Source organism: Equus caballus, chromosome 11 (genome assembly GCF_041296265.1).
Source record: "Equus caballus isolate H_3958 breed thoroughbred chromosome 11, TB-T2T, whole genome shotgun sequence".
NCBI classification, from domain to species: Eukaryota; Metazoa; Chordata; class Mammalia; order Perissodactyla; family Equidae; genus Equus; species Equus caballus.
This window is the reverse complement of record NC_091694.1, coordinates 22,608,739-22,632,957: the sequence shown is the minus strand read 5'-3', so window position 1 is coordinate 22,632,957 and position 24,219 is coordinate 22,608,739. Positions and strand designations below refer to the sequence as shown.

The 24,219-nt window shown below is 43.0% G+C and overlaps 1 protein-coding gene across 3 annotated transcripts; it reads right to left on the bottom strand.

Annotated features, from left to right (window-relative positions):
* Positions 1-11,612: 11,612 nt before the first annotated feature.
* On the bottom strand, positions 11,613-23,128 carry GSDMB (gasdermin B). Of its 3 annotated transcripts, none has more exons than XR_002811460.2 (11): positions 22,657-23,128; positions 21,159-21,410; positions 17,690-17,861; positions 15,864-16,035; positions 15,181-15,265; positions 14,803-14,841; positions 13,783-14,006; positions 12,967-13,127; positions 12,704-12,842; positions 12,246-12,316; positions 11,613-11,977 (listed from the first exon to the last, which is right to left on the bottom strand). XR_002811460.2 is itself a non-coding variant. In XM_003362385.5 (11 exons), exons 1-11 carry the CDS (start codon positions 23,030-23,032, stop codon positions 11,834-11,836), a joined length of 1,638 nt encoding a protein of 545 aa, XP_003362433.2. In that variant the 5' UTR covers positions 23,033-23,123; the 3' UTR covers positions 11,613-11,833. The 3 variants fall into 3 exon arrangements, 2 of the variants coding, with proteins under 2 accessions (XP_003362433.2, XP_070082271.1); XM_003362385.5 differs by having other exon boundaries at positions 13,783-13,809; positions 22,657-23,123; XM_070226170.1 differs by having other exon boundaries at positions 13,783-13,809; positions 22,632-22,738.
* Between the last annotated feature and the right edge of the window lie 1,091 nt (positions 23,129-24,219).

Below are 24,219 nucleotides of genomic sequence, written 5' to 3'. Positions count from 1 at the left end.
CTTTCATAGTAAGTTTTATCTTAACAGGAAATAATTATTCCTAACGTTTTATATGAGCTCTCCAAACAAAGCAGTTTAATGGGAAAGTACCCATTAGGCAAATAAGATATAACAAAATACAAATTTTAACCAACCTCAGTGAGGGAAAACTAACAGTGCAAGATAAAGGGTGAACTAGTGATGGTATTGACTACCCCAAGATTGCCACCTGCTGCTTTCTGATGAGGTCAGCTGATTTGACTTTTCTATCCCTCTCCTTAGGAAATCCCACAGAATGTAGACACTGCTCTTGAGTTTGTGAATTTTTTTTTCCCTAAGCTGGGAAGCTATTTTCTCCTTTTATATTTTGTTTTTCACCCTCCAATGTCCTATTACTCCTTATTTTGCTGCCATATTTAACTTAACTGTGTTCACCCTTGGCAAACTTTCCTTGCCCCACAGCCCACACATCTGATAAATGTTTCTCAGGGCCCTTCTTGCCTTCCTCCTTCTGTTTCATAAGCTTCTTCAGTTCCTCAGAAGGAAGAGAATAGATAAACTGACAGATTCGTATGATTGCCTTTAGCTCTGTGAGTGGAAATAGTTTTACAGTCAAAAACAAAACCTGGGGGCTGGCCCCATTGCCTAGTGGTTAAATTCAGCTCACTCTGCTTCAGCAGCCTGGGTTTGGTTCCCGGGCATGGACCTACACATACCCCTTGTTGTCAGCCATGTTGTGGTGGCAACCCACATCCAAAATAGAGGAAGAATGGCACAGATGTTAGCTCAGGGTGAATCTTCCTCAAGCAAAAAGAGGAGGATTGGCAACAGATGGTAGCTCAGGGCCAGTCTTCCTCAACAACAAAAATCTGATCTCAAGAAAAAATAATTTTTAAGTTACAATAATGGGGAAAAATACTTATATCAATGCCAGGTGTGTGCAAGAGTCAGTGGCCTAGGGTGGAAATTATTTCCTTACCATGGCAGACTTATTATTTCACCGGTAACCCATTCCTCAGAATTGAAAATTAAGTAGCCAAAGAAAGAACTTTTGTATTTCTCACTGAGTCAGAGGTTGCAGCTGTCAGAAGCAATATAACTCCAGACAGTTGTAGCACAATAATGAATTATGTAGGTCTGAAGGACCAGGAGGTTGCAGAAACATGATTGGTGTCAAAGTATAGTTCCAGAGTGGCAGTGTTTGTTATGAAGACTGCTAGATATGGGAGGTGGAGTTTAGATAAACAGATTCTGTGCTATCCCTTTGATCATCCCAGGGTAACACATTGATACCAGTTATCAGAATCTGAAAACAAACAGAGCAATGAAGGTATTTGGAAAACAAAGAAAAGGAGACGGGGGAAAAAAAGAGAAAAAAGTGGTTTTAACCACTGACCATTGAATGAAAAAGGTTGCATACAACTCAAAAGGTGGAGGAAGCACACTTCAGTCCAAATGAGCTTGAAGTCCTTTATCTTGCAGATGTAGTCACACAGCTTTGACTGAACAGCTCTAATTTAGGCTCCTCGACCCTACCTCATTTCTGTGGAAGTTTTCTGGAATGTGGCTCACATAGAAGGAAGTCAGCCAAACTTTAAAATGCAGAGGAAAGACTAAATTCAAGGTGAAAGTGTGTGTGTGTACCTCTCTTCCTTCCTTATAGCCAGCTCTGTTTGAGTCTAATATCCAATGGATTTAAAGCATCTCCCAAGAGACATCTTCCCTGAATGACAGAAAACAAGTGAGGAAGACATCTGCAGACTGCAATGGAAAGACTCTGGCTTTCTGTGTTCTACTCCTGGGTCTATCATTTTCTAGTATATATTCTCATCCCTGCTGTGGGGAAACAAATACCACTTTCAACCTCTCTTACAATGTAACTTTATGTAATCATACAATGTATATGAAAGAACTTTGTAAATCATAAAACACCAACAGTTTTAAGGCTCTGTATTAGCTTGTGGGGGCTATGATAGATAAGTAATTCTGTACAGCCAGGAATCCACAGCTTTCACCATAATTTGTATACATTGAATCACTAAGCTTTTATTTACTATAGGCACTATGCTCAGTAGTCTCATCCCTCACCAGGGAGGGCACAGACTAGTGTCTGAGACAGATAAGTACAGTGCTGTTTGATTAAGTGCCATTGTAAACTAGATGCAGCTTAGGACCTTCTGTTCCTTGAGTATTTAGGTGGTAGACTTGAGGGAAGATTTCAGAGGATGGAGGAAAGCTTTATACTGCTGCAACACACACACACAAAGCTTCAAATGGAACAGCAAACATCACCATTCTCTCTTTTTTTCATCACTTTTATTGTGAAACTTACATACAGAAAAGTGCATTAAACACAAAAGTATAGCTTAATTAATAATTAGCAAATAAACTTCTGAGCTACCCACCACCCAGTTGAAGAAATAAAATTTTCTAGCATCCTAGAAACCCATCCCTTTCCCACGTGCCTCTCCCTGATCATATCATTCCTCCTCCAAAGAGAATGATTCATAATAATTATTTCCTTTCTTTTCTTGGAGTTTTACCACCAAAGTTTGGATCACTAAACAATATAGTTTCTCTGTTTTTGAACATTATGTGGAAAGAATCATATTGAATATATTTTTATTCCTTGATTCTTTCTAAAGATTAAGTTCACATAGTGTTAGTTCATTGATAACCGTTGCTGTAGAGTATTCCGTTATATGAATATACTTCAGTTTGTTTATCCATTCTATTGTTGGGGAACATTTGTTTCCTGTTTTTTGTTTTTGTTTTTAAGATTGGTACCTGAGCTAACATCTGTTGCCAATCTTCTTCTTTTTCCTTCTTCTTCCCAAAGTCCCCTGGGTATATAGTTGTATATTCTAGCTGTGAGTGCCTCTGGTTGTGCTATGTGGGATGCTGCCTCAGCACGGCCTGATGAGCGGTGCCATATCCACGCTCGGGATCTGAACCAGTGAAACCTGGGCTGCCGAAGCAGGGTGTGCAAACTTAACTACTCAGCCACGGGGCTGGCCCCTAAGTTTCCAGGTTTTAACTGTTAAAACATCCTACTAAGGAAAATTCTTAAAAGTATATCCTATGTGATGCACATGTGCACTAGTTTCTGTAGAATTTATACCTAGCAGTCAAATGTCTGGGTCTTAGGGTAGGTAAATCTTCCATTTGTAATGCCAAACGGTTATTCAAAGTGCTTGTACTAATTTATCTTCTCAACAGTAGTGTATGACAGTTCTCATTGTTTCAGGTACTTAACACTTGAAATTGTCAGACTTTCAGACTTTTGCCAATCTGGTGAGCAAGTAATGGTATTTCATAGTGGTTCTAATTTGTATTTCTCTGATTACTAATGAGGTTAATTATTATTTCATGCATTTGTTAGCCATTAGGATTTTCTTTTGCAAAAAGTTTGGCAAAAGACTTTTGTCTATTTCTTCATTGGGTCATCTTTTTTTGTTGATTTGTACAAGCTCCCTATACTGGATACTATTGCTTTGTAAGTTACGTATGTTTTAAATATCTTCTCTCGCTCTATAGTTTGTCTTTTCACCTCTTCATGATATCTTTTGATGAACAAAAGTTTTTAATGGTAATATAGTTACAGTTTTGCCTTTCACATTTAGATCTAAAATCCACCTGGGATTAATTTTTATATATACTGTGTGGTAGGGATCAAATTTCATTTTTTATCCCTGTGGTTACTCAGTAGTCCTGGCATTGTTTATTGAAAAGTCTAGCCTTTCCCCACTAATCTGCAGCAATACTTCTGTCATATATCAGTGCCCATTTATGCACGAGAATCTGTGTCCGAGCTGTCTCTTCTATTTTTCTACTTGTCTATCTCTCCTCAATTCTACTCTAAAATATTAAAGCTTTTATAATCCATCTTGTTATCTGGTAGAGCAAGTTTTCCACCTTGTTCTTCGAGTATCATGGCTATTTTGCACTTTTATATAAACTTAGAATCAGCTTGTAAAGTTATACACACAGAAAACTGTTGAGATTTTATTGGGATGACATTGAATCCGTGAATTAATTTGGGAAGAACTAACCTTTCTACAATATTGTATCTTCTAATCCTTCAACATAGTATCTCTTTTGTTTAAGTTTTCTCATGTCTCTCAATAGGATTTTGTAATTTAATGTGTTAGAACTCTTTCAGACCTTTTGTTAGATATATTTCTAGGTATTTCATATTTTTGGTGCTATTACAATTGGCATTTTTCAAATTTCATTTTTTGTTGTTAATATAGATATAGATATAGATAGATATACGATTGGGGGGCTGGCCCGGGGGCACAGTGGTTAGGTTCATTTGCTCCACTTCAGCAGCCCAGGGTTCGAGGGTTTGATCCTGGGCATCAACCCACACACCGCTCATCAATCCAGCTGTGGAGGCATCCCACATACAAAATAGAGGAAGATTGGCACAGATGTTAGTTCAGAGACAATCTTCCTCAAGTAAAAAGAGGAAGATTGGCAACAGATGTTAGGTCAGGGCCAGTCTTGCACACCAAAAAAAAAACAAACGCCAATTGGTTTATATATATTTATTTTAGCAAATTGCTAAATTATCTTATTCATTTTAATAATTTATCTGTAGATTCTTTTTTTTTAAGATTTTATTTTTTTCTTTTTCTCCCCAAAGCCCTTTGGTACATAGTTGTGTATTTTTAATTGTGGGTCCTTCCATTTGTGGCATGTGGGATGCCACCTCAGCATGGCTTGATGAGTAGTGCTATGTCTGCGCCCAGGATTCGAACTGGTGAAACCCTGGGCCACCAAAGTGGAACACAAGAACTTAACCACTCAGCCACGGGGCCAGCCCCGTATCTGTAGATTCTTTTGGATTTTCTATATGTAGTATACATTGGATCACCCGCAAGTAATGCAATATTCTTTTTTAAAAAAATCGTTATGTATTTTGTTTCCTTTTTGACTTACTATGCTTGCTAGAACTATATAATGTCAAATAGAGGAGGTGATAACCTGCCTCCTTGTCTTGTTTCTGATCTCAGAGAGCTTATAACATTTCACCATTAAATACGATGTTTACTGTAGATATTTTGTAATATTCATATCAGATTAAAGAAGTTCTCTTCTATTCCTAGTTGTCTAGGAATTTTTTTTTCTAAAGATTGGCACCTGAGCTAACAACTGTTGCCAATCTTTTTTTTTTTTTTTCCTCCTTTTTTTACTCCCCAGATCCCCCAAGTATATATTTGTATATTTTAGTTATGGGTCCTTCTAGTTGTGGCATGTGGGACGCCGCCTCATCGTGGCCTGATGAGCGGTGCCGTGTCCGCACCCAGGATCCGGACCGGCGAATCCCTGGGCCGCCAAAGCGGAGCGAGCGAACTTAACCACTCGGCCACGGGGCCGGCCCCATCTAGGAATTTTTATCATTAATGGAAATTGAATTTTATCAAGTGTATTTCCTGTATCTTTTGAGATGATCATGTAATTTTTCTTGTTAAATTGTTAATGTAGTGAATTACGTAAATTGATTTTTCAATGTTAAACCAACCTTGAAATCCTAGATAAACCTAACTTAATCTTAATGTATTATCCTTTTTTTATTCCTTGATTGGTTTACTAATTTATTTTCCATTTTTGCATCTAAGTTCATGGGTGAGACTGGCCTGCATTCTTCTTTCTCTTGTTCTTGTTAGGTTTTACTAGCATTCATAAATGAGTTTGAGGTGTTTCCTCTTTTTCTATTCTCTGGAAGAGTTTGTATAAGGTTGGAAGAGTTTGTATAAGGTTATTTATTTTTGAATGCTTAATTGAATTTACTGAAGAAACTACCTGGGCTTGGAATTTCTTTGTGAGAAGATATTTTACTATTGATATAATGTCGTTTGTGGTTACAGGATTTTTCATATTTTCTGTTTCTTCTTGGCTTAGTTTTAGCACATTATGCTTTTCTAGGATAGTTCCCATTTCATCTAAAATCTCAAATTTATTTGCATAATGTTGTTCCTAATATTCTCTTATCTTTTTAATACCTATTGTATCTATAGAACTGTTCCCTTTTCACTTTTGAAATTGATTATATGTCCTCATTCTTTCTTTCTATTTTTATCACTCTTGTCAGAGGTTTGTCTATTTTATTAATCATTTCAAAGATCCAAGGTCTGTCTTTATTGAACTTTCTTATTATTTGTTTCCTATTTTATTAACTTGTGCTCTTTCTTTATTTTCTTTCCTTCCATTTATTTGGATTTATTTTGCTAGCTTTTTTTCTAGCTTCTTGACATAGATACATAACTCTTTCATTTTTTTGTCTTTAGCCTTTCTTCTTTTCTAACATAAACAATTAAGGTGATACATATTTTTTCCTCTAAAAATGGCTTCAGCTTAACCACACAAGTTTTATATGTATATTTTTCTTATTGTTAAATACAAAAACAAATATTTTCTAATTTCTATTAGGATTTCTTTCTTGACTCACGAGTTATTCATAAATGTGTCCCTTACTTTTCTAACATAATGGTGATATTTAGTAATGTTTTTGTTATTGATTTCCAGCTTAATTTTATTGTGGTCAGAGAAGATGCTATGTATGATTTCATTCCTACAAAATATGTTGAAACTTATTTTATGGATCAACATGTAGACAATGTTTGTAAATGTTCCAGGTGTACATTCTACTGTTGTTGCTGGGTACAGCTTTCTAAAGATGTCCATTGTGTCAAGTTTGCTAATCATGTTGTTCAAATCGTGTATATTCTTACTGACCTTTTTAGCTGCTTATTTTATCAATTATTAATAGAAATGTGTTGAAATCTTCACTATGGTTGTGTATCTGACTGTTTTGTCTTCCAACCTGTCGATGTTTGCTTTCTGTATTTTGAGGCTATATTATATGCATAGCAGTTCAAAATTGTTATATCTTCCTGGTAAATTGAAACTTTTATCATTGTGAAGTAACTTTCTTTGCCACTAATAATGATTTATGCCTTAAATTTATTTTGCCTAATATTAATATATCTATGCAAGTTTCCTTTTCATTAGTATTTACATATCCAGTATATTTCTTTGTGGTTTCAATATTTTATATCCTTATGTTTTAGATATTTCTCATAAACAGCAAGTAGATAAATTTATCCATTCTTACAATATTTGCATTTTTACTGGTTCATTTAGCCCATGTACATGTAATGTAATTTCTAATACATTTGGATTTCATTCTACCATTTTCTTTTGGGTTTTTTATTTGTTTCATCTGTTCTAGGTTTTTCTTTCTCTCATTTCTTGTATTCTTTTTGTTGATAGTAGTTTTTTTAGTTTTTTAATTTTTATCATTTAGTTTTATTATTTACATTTTTTTCTATTATAGTTTGTTCCTGTACTATATTTTTGTCTCTGTACTATATTTTGAATATTTTTTTTCTGATTTCTATTTTACTAACTCTCTCCTCAGCTATATCCAATATACTCTTAAACTGATCCATTAAGTTTTTTAGGTAGGATCAAAATTTTCTTCTAAATTTACCTTCTAAAAGTTCTATTTGGTTCTTTTTCAAATATGATAGGTCACTTTTTATAGTTTTCTTCTTGTTATTGGTATTTTCAAACTCATTTTAAAATTTCTTTAAGCATATGAGCATATTTTTATGATATAGTCTAATAATTCCAATATTTGATATTTTTATATGCCTCTTTCTGTTGTTTGTTGTTTCTGCTTATTCTTGCTCATGGTATTGTTTCCTTGTATGCTTTGTTATTTTTTATTGAGAACCACTCATTGTCCTTAAAAAATTATTTGTGGGGGCCAGCCCAGTGGTGTAGTGGTTAAGTTCATGCACTCCACTTCGGCAGCCCAGGGTTCGCTGGTTCGGATCCCAGGCGCAGACCTATGCACTGCTTATTAAGCCATGCTGTGGCAGGCATCCCATATATAAAGTGGAGGAAGATGGGCACAGACATTAGCTCAGGGCCGATCTTCCTCAAAAAAAAAAAATTATTTGTGGAAATGAAGATGACTTCCTTCAGAAAAGATTTGTGTTTGATTCTGACAGGCATCTGGGGACACAACCAATCCTGGAACCTCAAACTAAATTCGCTATTTGAGCTTCTCTGAAACACCCAGGTGATGCAAATCCAGGCTAAGATCTGTGAAAAGACTAGCCTATGGCCATAATATTTCAGAACTTTTTTCCTTTCCTTTTTTTTACCCTCTTCACTCAATACCAAGAGTCCTCCCTACAGTTCCCTGCAGGTGAGTCAAGAGCTGAGTTTACTGCCAGTTCACTCCTATCTTAATGATGAAGCCCAGTTAATATGGGAAAGATCTCCTTTTATTAGACTCCCCACCTCGGGTGGGTCCTTGGCCTTAACTTCTTGACTCGTCAATCCACAGGGCTGGCCAAACTGAAGCTCCAGCTTGCCTGGATGTGCAAATCTCAATCCCCTTCACCTGGGGCAGAATTACATTAGTGTTCTGATACTTATCTCCCTGGGTCTCCTTTTCACTTATATTTTGGCTTCGGTTTCTTTTCTTGCCAGCAATTAAATGTGTATTATAGATGTTTTAAAATTATCTTATCCAGCATTTTAAATTGTTTTCCATGGGAGAGCTGGAGCAAATAACCTAGCTTAATATTACCAGAAACATGTTTGGCATCGCCATTCTTGAATGTTCTTCACCTATCCCATATCTAGAAGTTTTTACTACCTCACCTAGTCTCAGCCTCTCTCCATCTCGCTGTACTTCTCTCTTCCTCTATTCTCTCTCCTTCCAATGTCCTTCTCCTCCATCTTAAGCGCAAAATCAATGAATTCCTCAATTTGTTTCCTGCAAAGTAGTTTCCCCCTTCTCCAAGACTTGTTGACATCCACCTCCTTAGGATCTTATCTATCCCAAGGTGGCATTTCTCCAAAACAGTTTCCTTCCCAACAGGGGTAAGCACAGTGTGTTTAGGGGTCTCTAACTCCGACTGGAGAGAGAGAGAAACTATCAGAAGTGGGTATTGCTTGAGCTAAGAGTTCTGAAGAATAAGAGTCAGTGGAATCTCCCAAATCCCTCCAAGCTCAAATAATGACTATCCCATCTTTCCCCATTTCAAAGTCATCTCTATCACAAGTTTCAGCTGCTAGAACAGGAAATTCGTTACAGATGTATGCAATTAATGTATTGAACTTCACTCTGGAATCAGAAACGTGAGTTGAGAAGGAAATCAGCAGATCGAATATACACCTCAAGTTTCTGGGTCAGTTTAATCTTCCTTAGACAAGTAGTCCCTTGCTGAGACTCTTGAGAGGACAGAAAAAAAAATTCGTAGTGACTACTGGTTCTGAGATTGAGCTAACCTCATGAAATTCTGGCTGTGTCTCCCAAACTTCCCCCAACTCAAAGGCACTTTTGAAGCAAACTATTGTTTACTGAGCCCTTGCAAAGAAAAGTAAGATTTAAACCCTATTCTCCAGAAACTTCCACATTAGTGGAACAGACACATGTATTAATAATTTCAGTACAATATGAATGCCATAATAGAAATGTATTCAACATGCTCTGGGCCATAGAGAGGAAGAAGTCACCAAATTCTTTGGGAAACTGGGATGGCTCCTGAGGATACAAAGGGATATTTGAGCCATAGCTTAAAGGATGGATAAGGTGAGGGATGGGAATCCAGGCAGAGGGAGAGTGCAGCCTGTATTTTTAAAAAGCATGTCATTGTAAAAGTACATGGCATGTTCCAATAGAAGACCAATAGTTTGGCATGGCTGGAATCAGAGTTTAAGGAAGAAAGAAGGAGACAATGTCAGAGGTAAGAGGGGACCACCATGTTACCTTTTATTAAATGCTCTCATAGTACCCTACATGTTTTTTAATAAGACTGCTTTGAACTTGTTGTTCAATGTGTTTTTCTCAATATTTATCCTTAATACTGGGGAGTCAATAAATACTATCTAAAATTAATAAATTAAGAACAAATATAAGAATATCATTTTTAGTTGTAATAGTAACAAACAGACTAAAACAGTGTTAATATGGCTGTCTCAAGAAAGTGGGACTAGGTTCTAGGATGAAGGGGTTTGAGAGGAAACTTCCACTTAATTTTTTAAATATTCTTCTGTATTGTTCAAATATGTTTTCATGTGTATATATTATGTTTTTTAATTAAAATTTTTCTTGAGGTAAAAAAACTTAAAAAGTGCCCAGATCTTAGTAAATTTTTACACATGTAAACATCCATGTAACTACTATCCAGATCAAGATATAAAATATTTCTAGTGACCCAAAATGTTCCTGCATGCCCCTTCCCAGTCAATACTGTCCCAATAAGATAACCACTATTTTTGTCTACCACTATTGCGAAGCTTTGCCTGTTCTTGAGCCTCATATAAATGGAATCATACGGTATTATGGTGGCTGTGGAGGGTAGCACTGAGATTTTTCTTTAGGAGAACCTGCTGCAGGAAGCATAGTCGACTGAGAACCTCTAGCTGCCGCCCTGTAGATCTACTTCCTGAGGTCAGGCTTTCCTGGGCTGCTCCCAGCCAAAGGCTGAGCATGGTGGGGGGACCCGTCTAGTAGACTGCTTAAGCTCAGGCTGGCTTGGCTGTAACTCTCCCTATTCCATCCTTCCCTCCTTCTCTACTTATACAGGGTTTAGACCTGCATTGTGATTTGAAGTCTTGCCATGCCTATTCCTGCTTCTTCGCCCTTTATTCTTCACAGGCTTTTCCCCTAATAAGTCTTTTGCACATCTGATTCCACTTTGGCACCAGCTTCTCACAGGATCCAAACTTAAATACATTCTTTTGTGTCTGGCTTCATTTGCTCAGCATTACGTCTGTGAGGGTCATCCGTGTTATGTGTAGCAGTAATTTGTTCTCTTTTATTGCATAAATATACCACAATATAAGTATCCATCCTAATGTCATAGGACATTTGAATAGTTTCAACTTGGGGCTCTTATGTTAACGTTTTTGTATATGCATGTCTTTCGGTGAATACATGCGCTCATTTCTCTCGGGTGTATGCCCAGGAAGTGGAGTTGCTGGGTCATAGGCATATGTTTAGCTGTAGTAGATACTGTCAAACAGTTTTCCAAAGTGGTTGACCAGTATGCACTCCCAACAGCACTTATGAGAATTCCTGTTGCATATAATATTTTTACAAATTCAAAAGAAAAAACTAGATCAAATGATACAAAACAAATATCATTATGACTTCATGTTTAAATTACATTTTAAAAGCTGCTGCATAGGGAAAATGTTAACATTCCCCAAAATGTTAACAGTGGTTATATTAGAGGGAGGAGGGGAGATCCCAGAGTATGTTTACCTTCGACTTGAGAAATATTTGAAATGCTTTACAAGCATATATTTCTTTTACTTTTAATTACATTGTGTTAAAAAATATTAAATAGAACTAAAAGGAACTTTTAGAACTAAATTTTAGAACTAAAATAGAACTTTATGATGAAAAAACAGCATTGTCGTCCTGTACTCTTCTGCACCCCTCAGTCCCACAGCTCCCGGCTTGCACGCCTTTAATTACTTTCTGGTTCCAAAGATGTGTTGAAATCTCTTATCTGCCGCCTCATTCTCTTTATCCTTGGGGGTTTATATCTTTTCTATTACTTTACTGTCATTAGTGAGGTTTCAAGAAGGAGAGGAAATTAATATGATCAATCTGCCACTTTTAATCAGAAGTCCATGCATACAATCCAAGCTGATTTGGGACATTATCATGTAGGGAATGGGATGTATCAAAGAATAGCCAGCTGCTTGTTTTAAAGATATCATTCTGGTGACTGGGGAGGTGGGCAGGGTGAGGATGGACTGCGAAGAGGAGCAGTCAGAGGCTTGTGGGGAGAATGGTTCAAGAGCCAATATACAGTTAGGAAGACACAGAGGTAGGCTTCTCACTTAGCTGCAGCAGGATGGAGACAGCAACATAGAGAGCACAAAGATTTCGTGCCTCAGGGTCACAGCCCACCTCATGGGGCTGCTCACCCGGGTTCTGCTCCAGGATAGACTCAACCTGGAAGGAACACAGCAGACTGTAAAAGCTGGGAACAAGGAAATATACCAGAAATGGCAAATACTTGGCCACACTCCTTAATCCTGAGCCCAGGGCAGACGTAGTAATCCATCATGGCACTCTCTCCTGCGGAGCCTGGAGAGCCTCATACTCTCTCAACATAGTGACAGCGCTGCTAGTCAGTCAGTGCTGGCACTCAGAATGCTCCAACTGCCCTCCTGGGACTAACAGTTTTCCGCCCCCTCTCCGTCAGCCCAGGCTGTGTTACCTGGTCCTTCAACAGGGGCAGGGTCCCCTTCTCTAGGGCCTCAGCCACAAGCTGTTGTTCCTCAGACAGCTCTGGAGGCAGAAAAGAGGGTGGTTGGCAGAGAGGAGAGGCACATGGTGGGACAGGGCTTCAGTGTCTGATCAGATTCCGGACAAGCATCAGAAGGAGGTTCCAGAGAGCCCCTTGGGAGTGCTAGATTTATTCCAAATGGGCTCCTGCTATGGTTCCTGCTTCCCTCTTAACCTGCAGGAGGTCATAGACTGTGCCAAGGGTGAAGAGGAGGCAATCCCTCAATCCCTGGGGCCTGGGGAAGATGGCTAGTTTGTGAAATGTGAAGGCCTATCCCCCACAAAATGTAAAGGGCAAAGTATTCCCCCTTCCTCCCAAGATTTGATTCCCCACACACTCCTCTGCTCAGCATTTCCTCCAAACCAGCATACATCCAGACCCCTCCTCACCCCTCAAGGCATCCAGGACATCCAGAATGGCTTCTGAGCGCGCCTCTACCAAGATCCCAGCATCATTAAAAAGGCTGCTTATGAGAGGACCTGCTGGGTCCTCCATCTGTAGCTCACCAGAGATCAGGACCTCAGATACCTAGGGCCAGGAGATGGGGGAGATGAGCACCAGTCCCACTATGGCAGATTGTCTGCGGTGTGTCAACTGCCCTCCCCACCGGCTTCTCCCTCTCTCTGCCTCACTTCTTTTTTGGGCCTCTTACTCTTTGCTCTAGATCCTGCAGCTGCGCATCTTCGTTGAGGCACCTAGTGAGGCAGCTTAGCACATCTTTTCGCTCCTGCTCAGTCAGATCCTGGAGGTCTCTCACCATGTCCTGCACCTTCTCTTTCATGTTGCTGAAATCCTCCAAACTCAAGGACCTCCCTGTAGAGGCAGTAATTAAGAACCCAACCTACCCAGCCCAACAAGCTCCATTTCCAAGACTCCTGTAGACCCCATTCTTCATCTATTCTTTCTTTTGGAGACCACCTCTCTGTATCTTCCCTTCTTCTGACCTTTTCGTGTTAAAATGAAGCATCCTTCCCAGGCACTCACCATCATTGCCTCCCGCTGGTGCCACTTCCAGCTCCCCAGCTCACCCCCAGTCTTATACCAACCCCAAGTTCTTTGGGCCACACTAGGAGTAGTGAGAATTTAGAGGAAGTTAGAACAGTGGTTCTCAACCTTGACTGTGCATGAGAATCACCTGGGGAGCGATTAAAAATCCTAAAGCCCAGGCCACACCCTCAGATAATTAAATCAGAATTTCTGGAGGTGGGACTCAGGCATTACCAGCTTTAAAGTTCCTCCAGGTGATGTCTATGTACAACCAGTGAGAACCACTGTGTTCAGAGGAGACGGATGCAACCTGCAGACTAAACTTGAAATCTGCTTTGGGCACTGCCCCACCATTCTCCCCCAACCCTCCCTCCCAACACACACATACTCAGCTACCCCATCTGAGCTGCAGTCCTGAGGCCAGACGGCTCAAGAGTGAGTAAGTACAGCCATCCTGAACACAGCTGGCTCCCGTCCTTACCTAAGCACCGTGAACCTCCATCTTTCTCTGCAAAGAGAGGAAGAATAATCTCAGAGTCTTCAGGTCACCTCCATTCCCCTATAGACATTCTCTTCCCAGTGGTGGAGGTTTTCATTCTGGGACTCCAAGCACTCACTGCCCATGCCAGGGAGCCTCCATCCTCATCACTGTGTGTAAATGACCCCTTCCCACATCCTGGGAGACGGGCAGCCACAGGATTATGCCTAGATGGTTGAAGAAGAAACAGAGACCCAGAGAGGGTGCAACATGCCCTCAGTCACTCAGCAAATTGGGTCAAAGCAGGGACTGGAATCTATCTCCTGTCTCCTCTGTTATGGCACTTTAGAATGACAGAGGTTCACTCTTTTGAGCTAGCAAGACCTTGCTAGGACTGAACCTGCAACTTCTACAACTTCCAGGAGTTTCTTGAATTTTCTAGTACATCTAGACCTCTCTCTGCCTCTTCCCAAGCCCTCTTAGGCAGTGCAGTCCTTCTGAGATCCAAGGAAAAACTGCAATTCCAGAGGAGGCCACATTCAGAATCGCAGGGATCCTCTAGTCTAACCCATTCATTTTAAAGTCAGGATAACCATGGCTCAGGAGGCTATAGGGCTAGTGAGTGGCAGTCAGGACTAGACCCTGAGACCATTTGACTCCCAGACCAGCGCTCCTTTGACAGCCAGAGCTATCATGTAAGAACTGGCCAGGTAATTCAATTGTGCTTCCTAGGCCAATAAGCCTTCAGTAGAGCCTGTGACTTCGGGATCCAGCATACTGACTCCCATGAAGCAAGTGAAAGTTGTGAGAGCCTGGAAACCTAGGCCAACATGCAATCCAACCTGCTTCTCCAACAGGCAGATTTTTCTCCTGCCCTTACCACGGTTCCCACCCCTGGGTGCATCCTAGTACATTCTCGGCCCGAATAACTTTATAATTCCAGGCCATTTGTTACACTCTTTTTAAAAATACTATCCTTGCCCATTCTGGAATGATGAACAGGAGGCCCAGAAGCTCACTCACCTTCTGGAAAGGACTCTGTTTTGCCCACGAAACAAATATCTAAACCAGCACACACAAAAAGAAGACCAGTTATCAGAAAGACCAGTTCTTTCTCTGTCAGTTCTTCTTTCTAGCCTTTCCCCAATTCTCACACCTCGCCCCCCACCAAAAAAGAAAATACTGGGAGACAGATGGTAGTTAATACCTCTAGAAAAGGATAAGCGTCATGGTGGGGCAAATCCTGGGTCTGCAGTGTCTCAGCAAGGAGCCTCAGTCCTTCCTCCCAGTCCTGATCCCTCCCTCTTCCTTGGAACTTCCTCCCACCTTCTAGCTCACCAGGACCCCTCCAGTCCAGTCACCCCCCCACCCCACCGCCAGCCCCCACCAGGCCTTGCTTACCCATCCTTTCCATGTTGGGGAAGACGAGCTGCTTTATTCGATAGCCCAGGACCCGCTTGGGGGGGATGGTCACTGCCCTTTTTTGCTAGGAAAAAGGAGCTCATATTGATTGATCCCTAGGTGCTTTATGTAGTTATCTTGCCTGATCTCCCAAACAATCCTGGGAGGTAGACATCTTTATCCTCATTTTACAGATGAGAGAACTGAGGCTCAGAGAGGGTCAGTAGGTGAGCCAGTTTCACAGCTAAAAACAGTAACAGAGCTGGAATTTGAACCTGCATCTGACCCCAAAACTCATGTTGTTTCCACTGTTCGTTCAACAAATGTTTACTGAGGATCTGTTTTGTTCCAGGCACTGTGGCTCCTGCCCTCCCGCCTCCTAGAAAGGGAGGCAGACAATGAATGAGCAAAAAACCCTTGTGTAATTAGGAACCATGGGAAGTGCTATGAAGCAAATGAAAACAGGGTGTCACTGGAGTGACACGGGAGGGACTTAGCAATGCCACACACACTTTCTCGGGGCAAGAAGAGAAGTCATAAGAAGACCAAGGAGCAGGCAGGACTGCTCAGGGAGTTCTGGAGGAAGAGCTGAACAGCCTGGTGTCTAGGCAGGCATGCCCCTGACCTGCAGTGGGTGGGTCAAGGCTGGCTCTCCTGCAGCCCCTGCCTCCCAGTATCCTAACCTTGCGTTTGAATTTGAGACTGCCAAGATGCAGCTGGCTCCAAAATGTATATCGCTGTTCACTTTCCAGGGTGTTCTCCTCTGTTGTCTCCACAGTTTCTGTCACCAGATACAGGTTTTCTCTCCTTTTCTGGATTGATTTGAACATAGTGGGTAGTTTTCTCTTCAGCTTCCTGGAGGGAGTGAAGTGGGGATGAGAGTTCAAGATCTCGGGGGCCCCACCTCCCTGGTCACATTTCTCTCCATCAGCTAGTTCCTATTTGAGATTAAGTGCTTCTGAGGCTGGAAAACCAAGGAACATAGCACCCCCATCACAATTCACTTTACCCACTGGGGGCAGGGGAGTGCAAAGTGGGAGGAGAACTCCTTAGCATTTTTGGAAGATTACAGCGTGCCAGCATTGTGAGATACTTCACACATCATTTCATTTTAACCCTCATCACAACCAACCCTATGACATAGGCAGAATTGCATCCATTTTTCATATGAGGAAATTGGGGCTTAGAGATAGGTTGTAAATGGTCCAAGGTCACACAGCTAATAAGTGTAGAGCTGAGATTCAAACCCTGGTCTGTGTGAGCCCAAAGCATGGGCCCTTCTCATGGCATTGAGATAGGCATCTGCCCAGCCCACAGTACCCTGTTCTCTGAGAAGGGGCTCCAGCTCCTCACACTGGTACCTGGGACCTGGCTGCACTGTCCGCCCTTGGGTTCCAGAAGGCATCTCTGATTCCATAAGGAAATACATTTTGTGACTAAAAACAGCCTGATGGAGCCTCTGCTATTTCCAATTAAAAGTCCCTCAAGGAAGACCTACATCCTTGCCTCTGCTGAGCTTCCTGTACCCATCCAGTACCCTCCCCACCGACTCTATATACACACACCACATAGCCTCACCCTAGAAACAACAGGCCTTCTAGAAAAAAATGAGCTCCCTTTGAAAAACTCCAAAGGCCTTTCTCCAGCAATACTGTGGTGGGGAAGGGTACTTCCAGGGACCGGTAAAATTTCACTGTAAGCCTTTCAGCTTTTAATTAAAAAGGAAAAACAAAAGGCATCCACTCCAGTCAGGGAAGGCTAGCCCAGGAGAATGGTGGGGCCCCTTTCCCTGAGCTCTTCCATACTCACTGACAGTTCCAGCTAGGGAAGAAACACCAACACCAACAACAAAATGATTACTGAGGGGGAAGGTTGGTGATGTTCCTCTAAGTCCCTCGGAAGCACCATACCCTCAGCTATCACTTGATTGGTGCCACCCTGGTGGAGTGGGGTGGTGGCACTTTCTGTGCAGAAAGTGTTCTACAAGGGTGTTTTGATTTCATTGTGCTTCACTTCAGCTCTCTTACTGAGCATGTACTGTGTGCTGGGGATAGACACAGAGAGGTTAATGAAGTCAGTCCCTGTTCACAAGTTGTTCCTAGTCCAGTGAGGGAGAGGGACGTGGAAATCACTGGCTTACCACAAGGCAGAGTGAAACAAGCACAAAATACAGATTTGGGCAACTCAGTAGACAAGAACAGAGGAGAGTGACCTCTTGAAACCAGCAGGTTTTGGTCCAAGCCAGAGTAATCAGTCACTCTGGAGGGTAGCAGAGATGTGAGTGGATTGGGGGTGTCAGAAGGTTCCTGGAAGCTGATCCTGGAAGAATGAGAAGGATTCCTGAAGGAGAAGAGGAAGGCATGCGGGAATAAAGGAGTGGGTTGGGGGAATGCTGGGAGTAGGGAGTGAGAAGCTGTGCCAGCTGGGGTGCCCACACCTCAGATGCCCTTGGTGCCCAAAATGGGCTTCTCCCTCTCTTCCTCCCCACTGCTGCCACCTACAGCTTCACCTGTTCTCAAGGGAATCCAGATATTTCTGGGGTATCCGAGTGTGCAATATCTTGATTTCCTGCTCCTGAGACCCCTGGAAGCTCCCTGAAATTGTCATTTCTTTGGGCAATTTCACACTCAGCTCTCCCTTTGAGTCTACCATGTCCACAGCTCGGAACTCAGCCTTTTGACCTGGAAAGAGAAGGGTAAAGGTCATACTGAGGATGACCCAAAAGATCTTTCTCCAGAAAATTCTCCCTGGAGCAGCCCTATCCTGGGCTCCCCTCCACGATCCTCTTCCCTTCTGAGGAAGTCCTGCAGCTGTGGCTCTCCAGGAAACGCTCTTCTCACTGGCAGTCATCATGAGGTCACACAATCCCAGGGTTGAGCCCACTCTGCCACCTTCTCACCAAATGACCTTGGATAAGTCACTTGCCCTCTGAGTCTGTTTCCTCATCTACAGAAGGAGAATATTAATAGTACCTACTTCCTGTGCTTGAGGAAATTAAATAATGCAGTTAGGCTCCTAACAAAGTGCCTGGCACATATACTAAATGCTCAGTAAATGTGAGCTAGCCCTACTTAACGATTTGAGAGGCTGAAATGAGACAAGGAAAAGTAAAGCTAAAGAATTAGGAGCACTTGCCAATTGGGAAATAAAAATTAAGCAGAGTTCAGTCTGTGGTGTTTGTAAGAACCATGCAGGTGTAAAGTGAGGCAACCCTGGGAAGTTGCCTGTCCATGTGGACTCTGCCCGGGCTGATAAGGTGCTTTCATAAAGGCCTTGATTCTGAGTCAGCTGCTGCCCTGGAGTTAATGGAGGATGTGTAGAAATGCTGCCAAGCTGAGTGCCTTAAAAGTCTCAGACCTCTCAGGTGTGAACTTACTACAGAGGAGGGACAGCTCCTACTGCTAGGTTTTGGGGGCAGCGCTGGATTTCCAAAGAAAAATGCATTTCAGAACTGGTGGAACATGAGAGAACTGGAAATAGTGCCTGAAATCAGTCCTGTATGTGACACTAATGTCTCAGGTCCTGTTTGTTTCTTGAGCAATGTAAACTTTGCATATACTTTATCAGAGAGAGAACAAAAATCAAACCTTATGCACACAACATGTACAGTATGGAAAGGTGGGGGTGGGGAGTAACTTTAAGAGGAGAAACCTGACAAACACTACCTCCGCCAGGTGACCAAGGTCAACATCAACAGTGATAAGTCATGTCGACAGTATGTGCCCTTGATATGATGTGATGAGAATGGTACTTCACCACTGTGGCCCTCCTCCCCAAAACCATTACCTCAGTCTAACCATGAGAGCATCAGATTCCAGTAGAGAGGCACCCTACAATAAGCCTGAGCAATACTCCTTAAACTGTCAAGGTCATCAAAAACAAGGGAAGTCTGAGAAATTGTCACAGCCAAGAGGAGCCTAAGGAGAAATGACAACTAAAGGTAATGTGGTATCCTGGAGGGGATCCTGGAACAGAAAAAGGACATTAGGTAAAAACTGACATAATTTCAAAGAAATATGGACTTTAGTTAATTAAAAAAAACAAAAAAAAAACCCTATTCACACTTTAACCACACCATCAGCGCCATATAGTTAAAAACTAAATAATTCATTTGAAAAGGGAGCAGGCCAACTTGCTGAAAACCAATTCAAATTACCAATTCACTTCATTCTTAAGGATTTTTTTTTTAAAGATTGGCACCTGAGCTAGTATCTGTTGCCAGTCTCCCTTTTTTTTTCCTTTTCTTTCTCCCCAAAGTTGTATATTCTAGTTGTAGGTCCTTCCGGTTGTGCCATGTGGGGCGCTGCCTCAGTGTGGCCCAATGAGCGGTGCCATGTCCACACCCAGGATCCAAACTGGTGAAACCCTGGGCCACAGAAGCAGAGCACACGAACCCAACCACTCGGCCATGGGGCCGGCCCCTTAAGGATTTATTTTAAAGTTTGGTTTCACCTCTGCCTCTGAATTTTTTATGCAAACAGATAGACTTTCCCTTAAAGGAGGTTAGCTCACTTAGTCAAATTTTTTTCCATACTTACACTTTGCCCCTGACCCTGGGGAGTAATATGATCATGGCAAAACATCCTAATCCTGGTTTAAAGGTTTTTTCTGTTTTCAGTGAACTGGTTGGTTAACAAACTGATTTTTTGAGAACTAGCTTTTAGCAAATTGGCTCTCGGCAATTTGCTTTTTAGAGAATTGACTCAGAGTGTTTGAAAAAATGCTAATCTGAAATTTTCCTAAAGCCCCTTGCTTAATTAAACTCCACTTGTGGAAAGGCCTGCCACCTCCCAGTAATCTGGGCACTTCTCTGGGTCACATAACAACAGCACCTGGCACTTAGCAGGTGCTCTAAAACACTACAGTGGTATTGTTAGAATTCTTTTCTATCTCTTGGTGAGACCCAAATGGGCTATAGCAGAGACGTCTGAGCTGTAAAACTCCTCAGCATGAGGCACGAGACACTGAAATAAGTCTCCAAGTGAGTGTTGAACAACACTTACCCTGGGCTTTCTGAAACCCAAGAAACCACAGAAATAGCTGAGCTTGGAGGCAGGGGGATGGAATAGACACCTGCAAATCCCTTCAAGCCTTTAGGGAGTTCTGCTTGCCAGCAACTTCCCTTTCAGTCATGATCTCCAGGGAACTTGATGGGATAATAATAATAACCACCGCCAGCAGAGTGATTGCAGTGAACTTTGATTGAGTGTCCTTCTGTGCAGGCACTGTGATAAATGATTTACGTAACTGATCTCACTGGATTCTTGCAACAGTCTTCTCTAGTTGACAGACAAGGGAACAAACTTAGGGAGATAAAGCAACTTGTCCAGAGGTCACCCAGCTGGTAAATGGCAGAGTCAAGCTTAGAAACCCTGGCTCTAAAGCTTGCGTCCTTTCTTAACCACTAAGCAAACTGCCTCCATTTATTTATTCATTGAAATGATAAACATATAAACATGTATAAACGTATAAATAGTGAGAAGACCTCAGCTAATTTAAAAACGAATTATTTACAAAGGGAAAAAATGAAAAAAGAAGACTATTTAGGATGAGTTCCCAATAAAAATTAATTTCCTGGGGCCGGCGCAGTGGTGGCATGGTTAAGTTCGCACACTTCACTTCAGCAGCCAGGGGTTCACGGGTTCAGATCCCAGGCGCGGACATAGCACCGCTCTTCACGCCACGCTGTGGCAGCATCCCACATAAAATAGAGGAAGATTGGCATAGATTTTAGCTCGGTGACAATCTTCCTCACAAATAAATTAAAAAAACATTAATTTCCACTTCCCCTATTCCCTTCTCCCCATGCAGCACTTCTGTACATTTCTTAAATTGATGTGTGTGAATGTGTACATACAAATTCCGCAGTTTATTTGTTAACTGGTTGATTTTGTTGATGGCAATGGGAAGTTGAGAGTGGGCTGGAGTAGGAGTGGGTAAAATCTGCTGGCTGGCCATCTCACCCAGCTCATACTGACCTTGGAGCCCAGAATCCGGCTTATCAAACGGCCCTTCACCCTCCTCTCTCTCCAGTATGTCCTCCAGGGTGAGGTCTGTTGTGTAGTACCGGCATCCCAAGAAATTTCTCTTCTCCCTCACCAGACAGAAGCAGTGAAATCTGTCAGCATCAATGAGGCTTCTGACAGCAATCATATCTCCTCTAGAATTCATCTCTTGGACCACAACTCCTGTGATTTCCTCAAATTTGCTGGGCATTGTGCCTGGACAAACTGGGAAAAGGAAGCCAATTTCATTTTGGTGGAGGGGGATATTAGTTCAGGTTTTTAAATCTTCTACCTTTGGCAGCCTGGGGTCAAGGAAGAACCAAAGTTCCTAGGACAACCAGCACCTGAAATTACTTGCCTTCCCTGTTTCCAGAAGGTGCGGGGGTCACCACACACTAAGGAGGGGTGACCATCACAAATGCTGGACTCTTCTCTGCCCCTCATGGAACGCTTATGGAGGAAAGGTGGAGCAGTGATTGCCTCGAACAGAAAGCAAGACCTGTTTTCTGCATCTCCCACAGCAGAGTTGCCCCCTTGCTCAGAGGGGCCCGAGGGGTGGGAAGGCAGGCCTGCCATCCCCTAGCCAGACTCTCACCAGTGTTGATGAACAGAGGATCCAGGAAGGGATGAAAGGCATAGCTGCCAGACCTCACATTACCAACCCCAACTGATTACTTCTTCCCTTGGCCTTGACTCCGGGGCTTCCCTCCCTTGCTGTACTCTGCAAAGCAGTTGGATGGGTGCCCCTACCAATCATTTCCCAACAAAATGGTGGTAAGTCAGCCTTAGAAGGAAACAAAAGAGAAAGGATGAAGTGCAAGAGTGGCTTGGAACTAGGAGCCCTGAACAGCCCCCCACCCCCAGTCCTGTCTCCTCAGTTTTTGGTCACCTTCTGAAAGGTCCCTTACACTTGCTAAAATACAATGAACCCCAAAACCCCACCTGGGGCATCTCCCCCAACCCACTCTCTCTCTCACCCTCTCCTGGTCTACAATTGGCCCCTGTACCTCTTTATCTCCCCTGCCCTGTGGGACCCTCCATAGGCTTATCACCAGTCCAATCTGACACAGCTGTTCCTTCTCTGTCTCTCTTTGGCAACAGCTCTTTGTCCCCACATTGGACCCTTCAGACTCTCTTACGTCCAGATCCTTCTCACTCTCTCCCCTTTCATCAATCACTCTGCAACGGCTTCCTTTTGAGATCTCTTTGCCTTTCTTCAGGTTCCTTTGCTTCCCTCCTGGGGCCAGGCCTCCCCTCACAAGCTTCCTGGCCACCTCCCACTAAGTCCCTTCTGGCGGCCCAGGTACCTACTCACCCATGCTCCCTTCTCTGTCCCTGCCCCCATCACTGTGGCCAACTCTCAACTCACTCCCAACCTAGGAATTCTTCTGCGTATCTGAAAAGGCAGCGCCCAGGGCTCACAGTCCCATCTCAGGGGCCACCTACCTCCTCTCTGTCCTCAGCTGCTTACCAGAAATGGAGATTGTGAGAATCCCCTCTGTAAGATCTCTGCACGGTTCCTGGCCGCTGTGTCTCTGGAAGTGAGACTGAATAAGAGAATTGAAAGGAATTGGAAAGCTGGGTAGGGCTAGGTGCCCCACCTCTCGGGCCTTTAGATAAGCTACATTATGGCTGGGCTGGAGGCAGATAAGGCCCTTCTCTTGGACTAAGGGAGCAGGTGGGATATATATTTTTTTCACATGGGCTGGAGGCAGATAAGGCCAGAGGTAAGAAACTCTTCCCTCCTCTTGGACTAAGGGAACAGGTGGTATATACATATTAACCTGATATACCTTGTAGGTGAGTTTGGGCCAGAGAATGGTGCAGAAGGAGGCATACCAAGCCATGCAATCCAGTGAGTTTGGAATAGAGAAATAGAATACAGGTGGGTACCAACCAAGTGCCAGCAGGCAATGGCCATGGCTATGACAAGTGTATGAGTGAACTAGTCAGACCCAGTTACCCAAATGCCATGCCATGGTGGGCAACACTGAAGACTCAGAGGGCAACAGCAGCTAACACCTGTAGGGAACAGGATGGGCCAGTAAGAACACATAGCCCATTGGGAAAGATGCCACCACCTGTCCTTGTCACTCACCTTCACCTCCAGCGAGAAGCCTCTGGCCCCACCCCTCAGCCCTCAGAGATGACCCCCTGTCTTCTGGCCCCTGCTTTCCTCAATTCAGAAAGAACACTTGAGATGATGACAGCAGTTCTAACAAATAGTAATAATATTAATATGGCTACCATGTGTTAAGTATTTACCACATGCCAGGCCTTGTGCTAATCCTCACAACAGCCCTAACCTCTTACACAACAGAGGAAGAAATTTGATGAGGCCGCAAGGCCAGTTAGTGGCAGAGCTGGGATTTGAACCCTATTCTTGTTGATGTGCCTCAGCCCCTCACCCTGACTGCATTCTTGCAGGTCCAAGGAAGCTGCCAGGGCACCCCCCACCTCCAGGACTGAGCCCAGGTGCATTTCTCTTCCCAGTGTTGTGTGGGCCTCGCTCAGGGGTGGCAGCAGGTGGCAGGTGGACTTGGGCAAAGATCCTGCAATCTTCCTGATACCTACTCTGACCCGGGACTTTGTACCTGTCCTGGAACAGCAGATGACACTGCACAGAACATGCTGAAAGGCCAGGAACCTTGGAGACAGGAGGTCCTTTGCTAGAAGGACTCCCTCTCCCGGCCATGGGAATCTAAATAAGTCCTGGGTGGGTCCTCTCTTCCCCTCCCACTCCCACTTATGGCAGGAGAAGGAAGCATGAAGATTCCTCTGAAGACAGAAAGGCCAGGAGAAAAGGCAGGCCTCCCAGGGAAGGAGCACTGCAGGAAAAGTGCGAACAGGGGAGGTATTCGGAGGATGGGACTGGGCACTCCCGCTTAATTTATGAAGCCATTGCTGGACCAATCCCCTCGCTGGCCATGGCACAAGCCGTCCCTCTGCCAGCCCAACCTGACTCAGCCAGCCTGTGGAGCCCAGAGGTGGAAGTTCTGTCAGAGTAACAGCCGGCCAAGCCACAGAGCAGAAT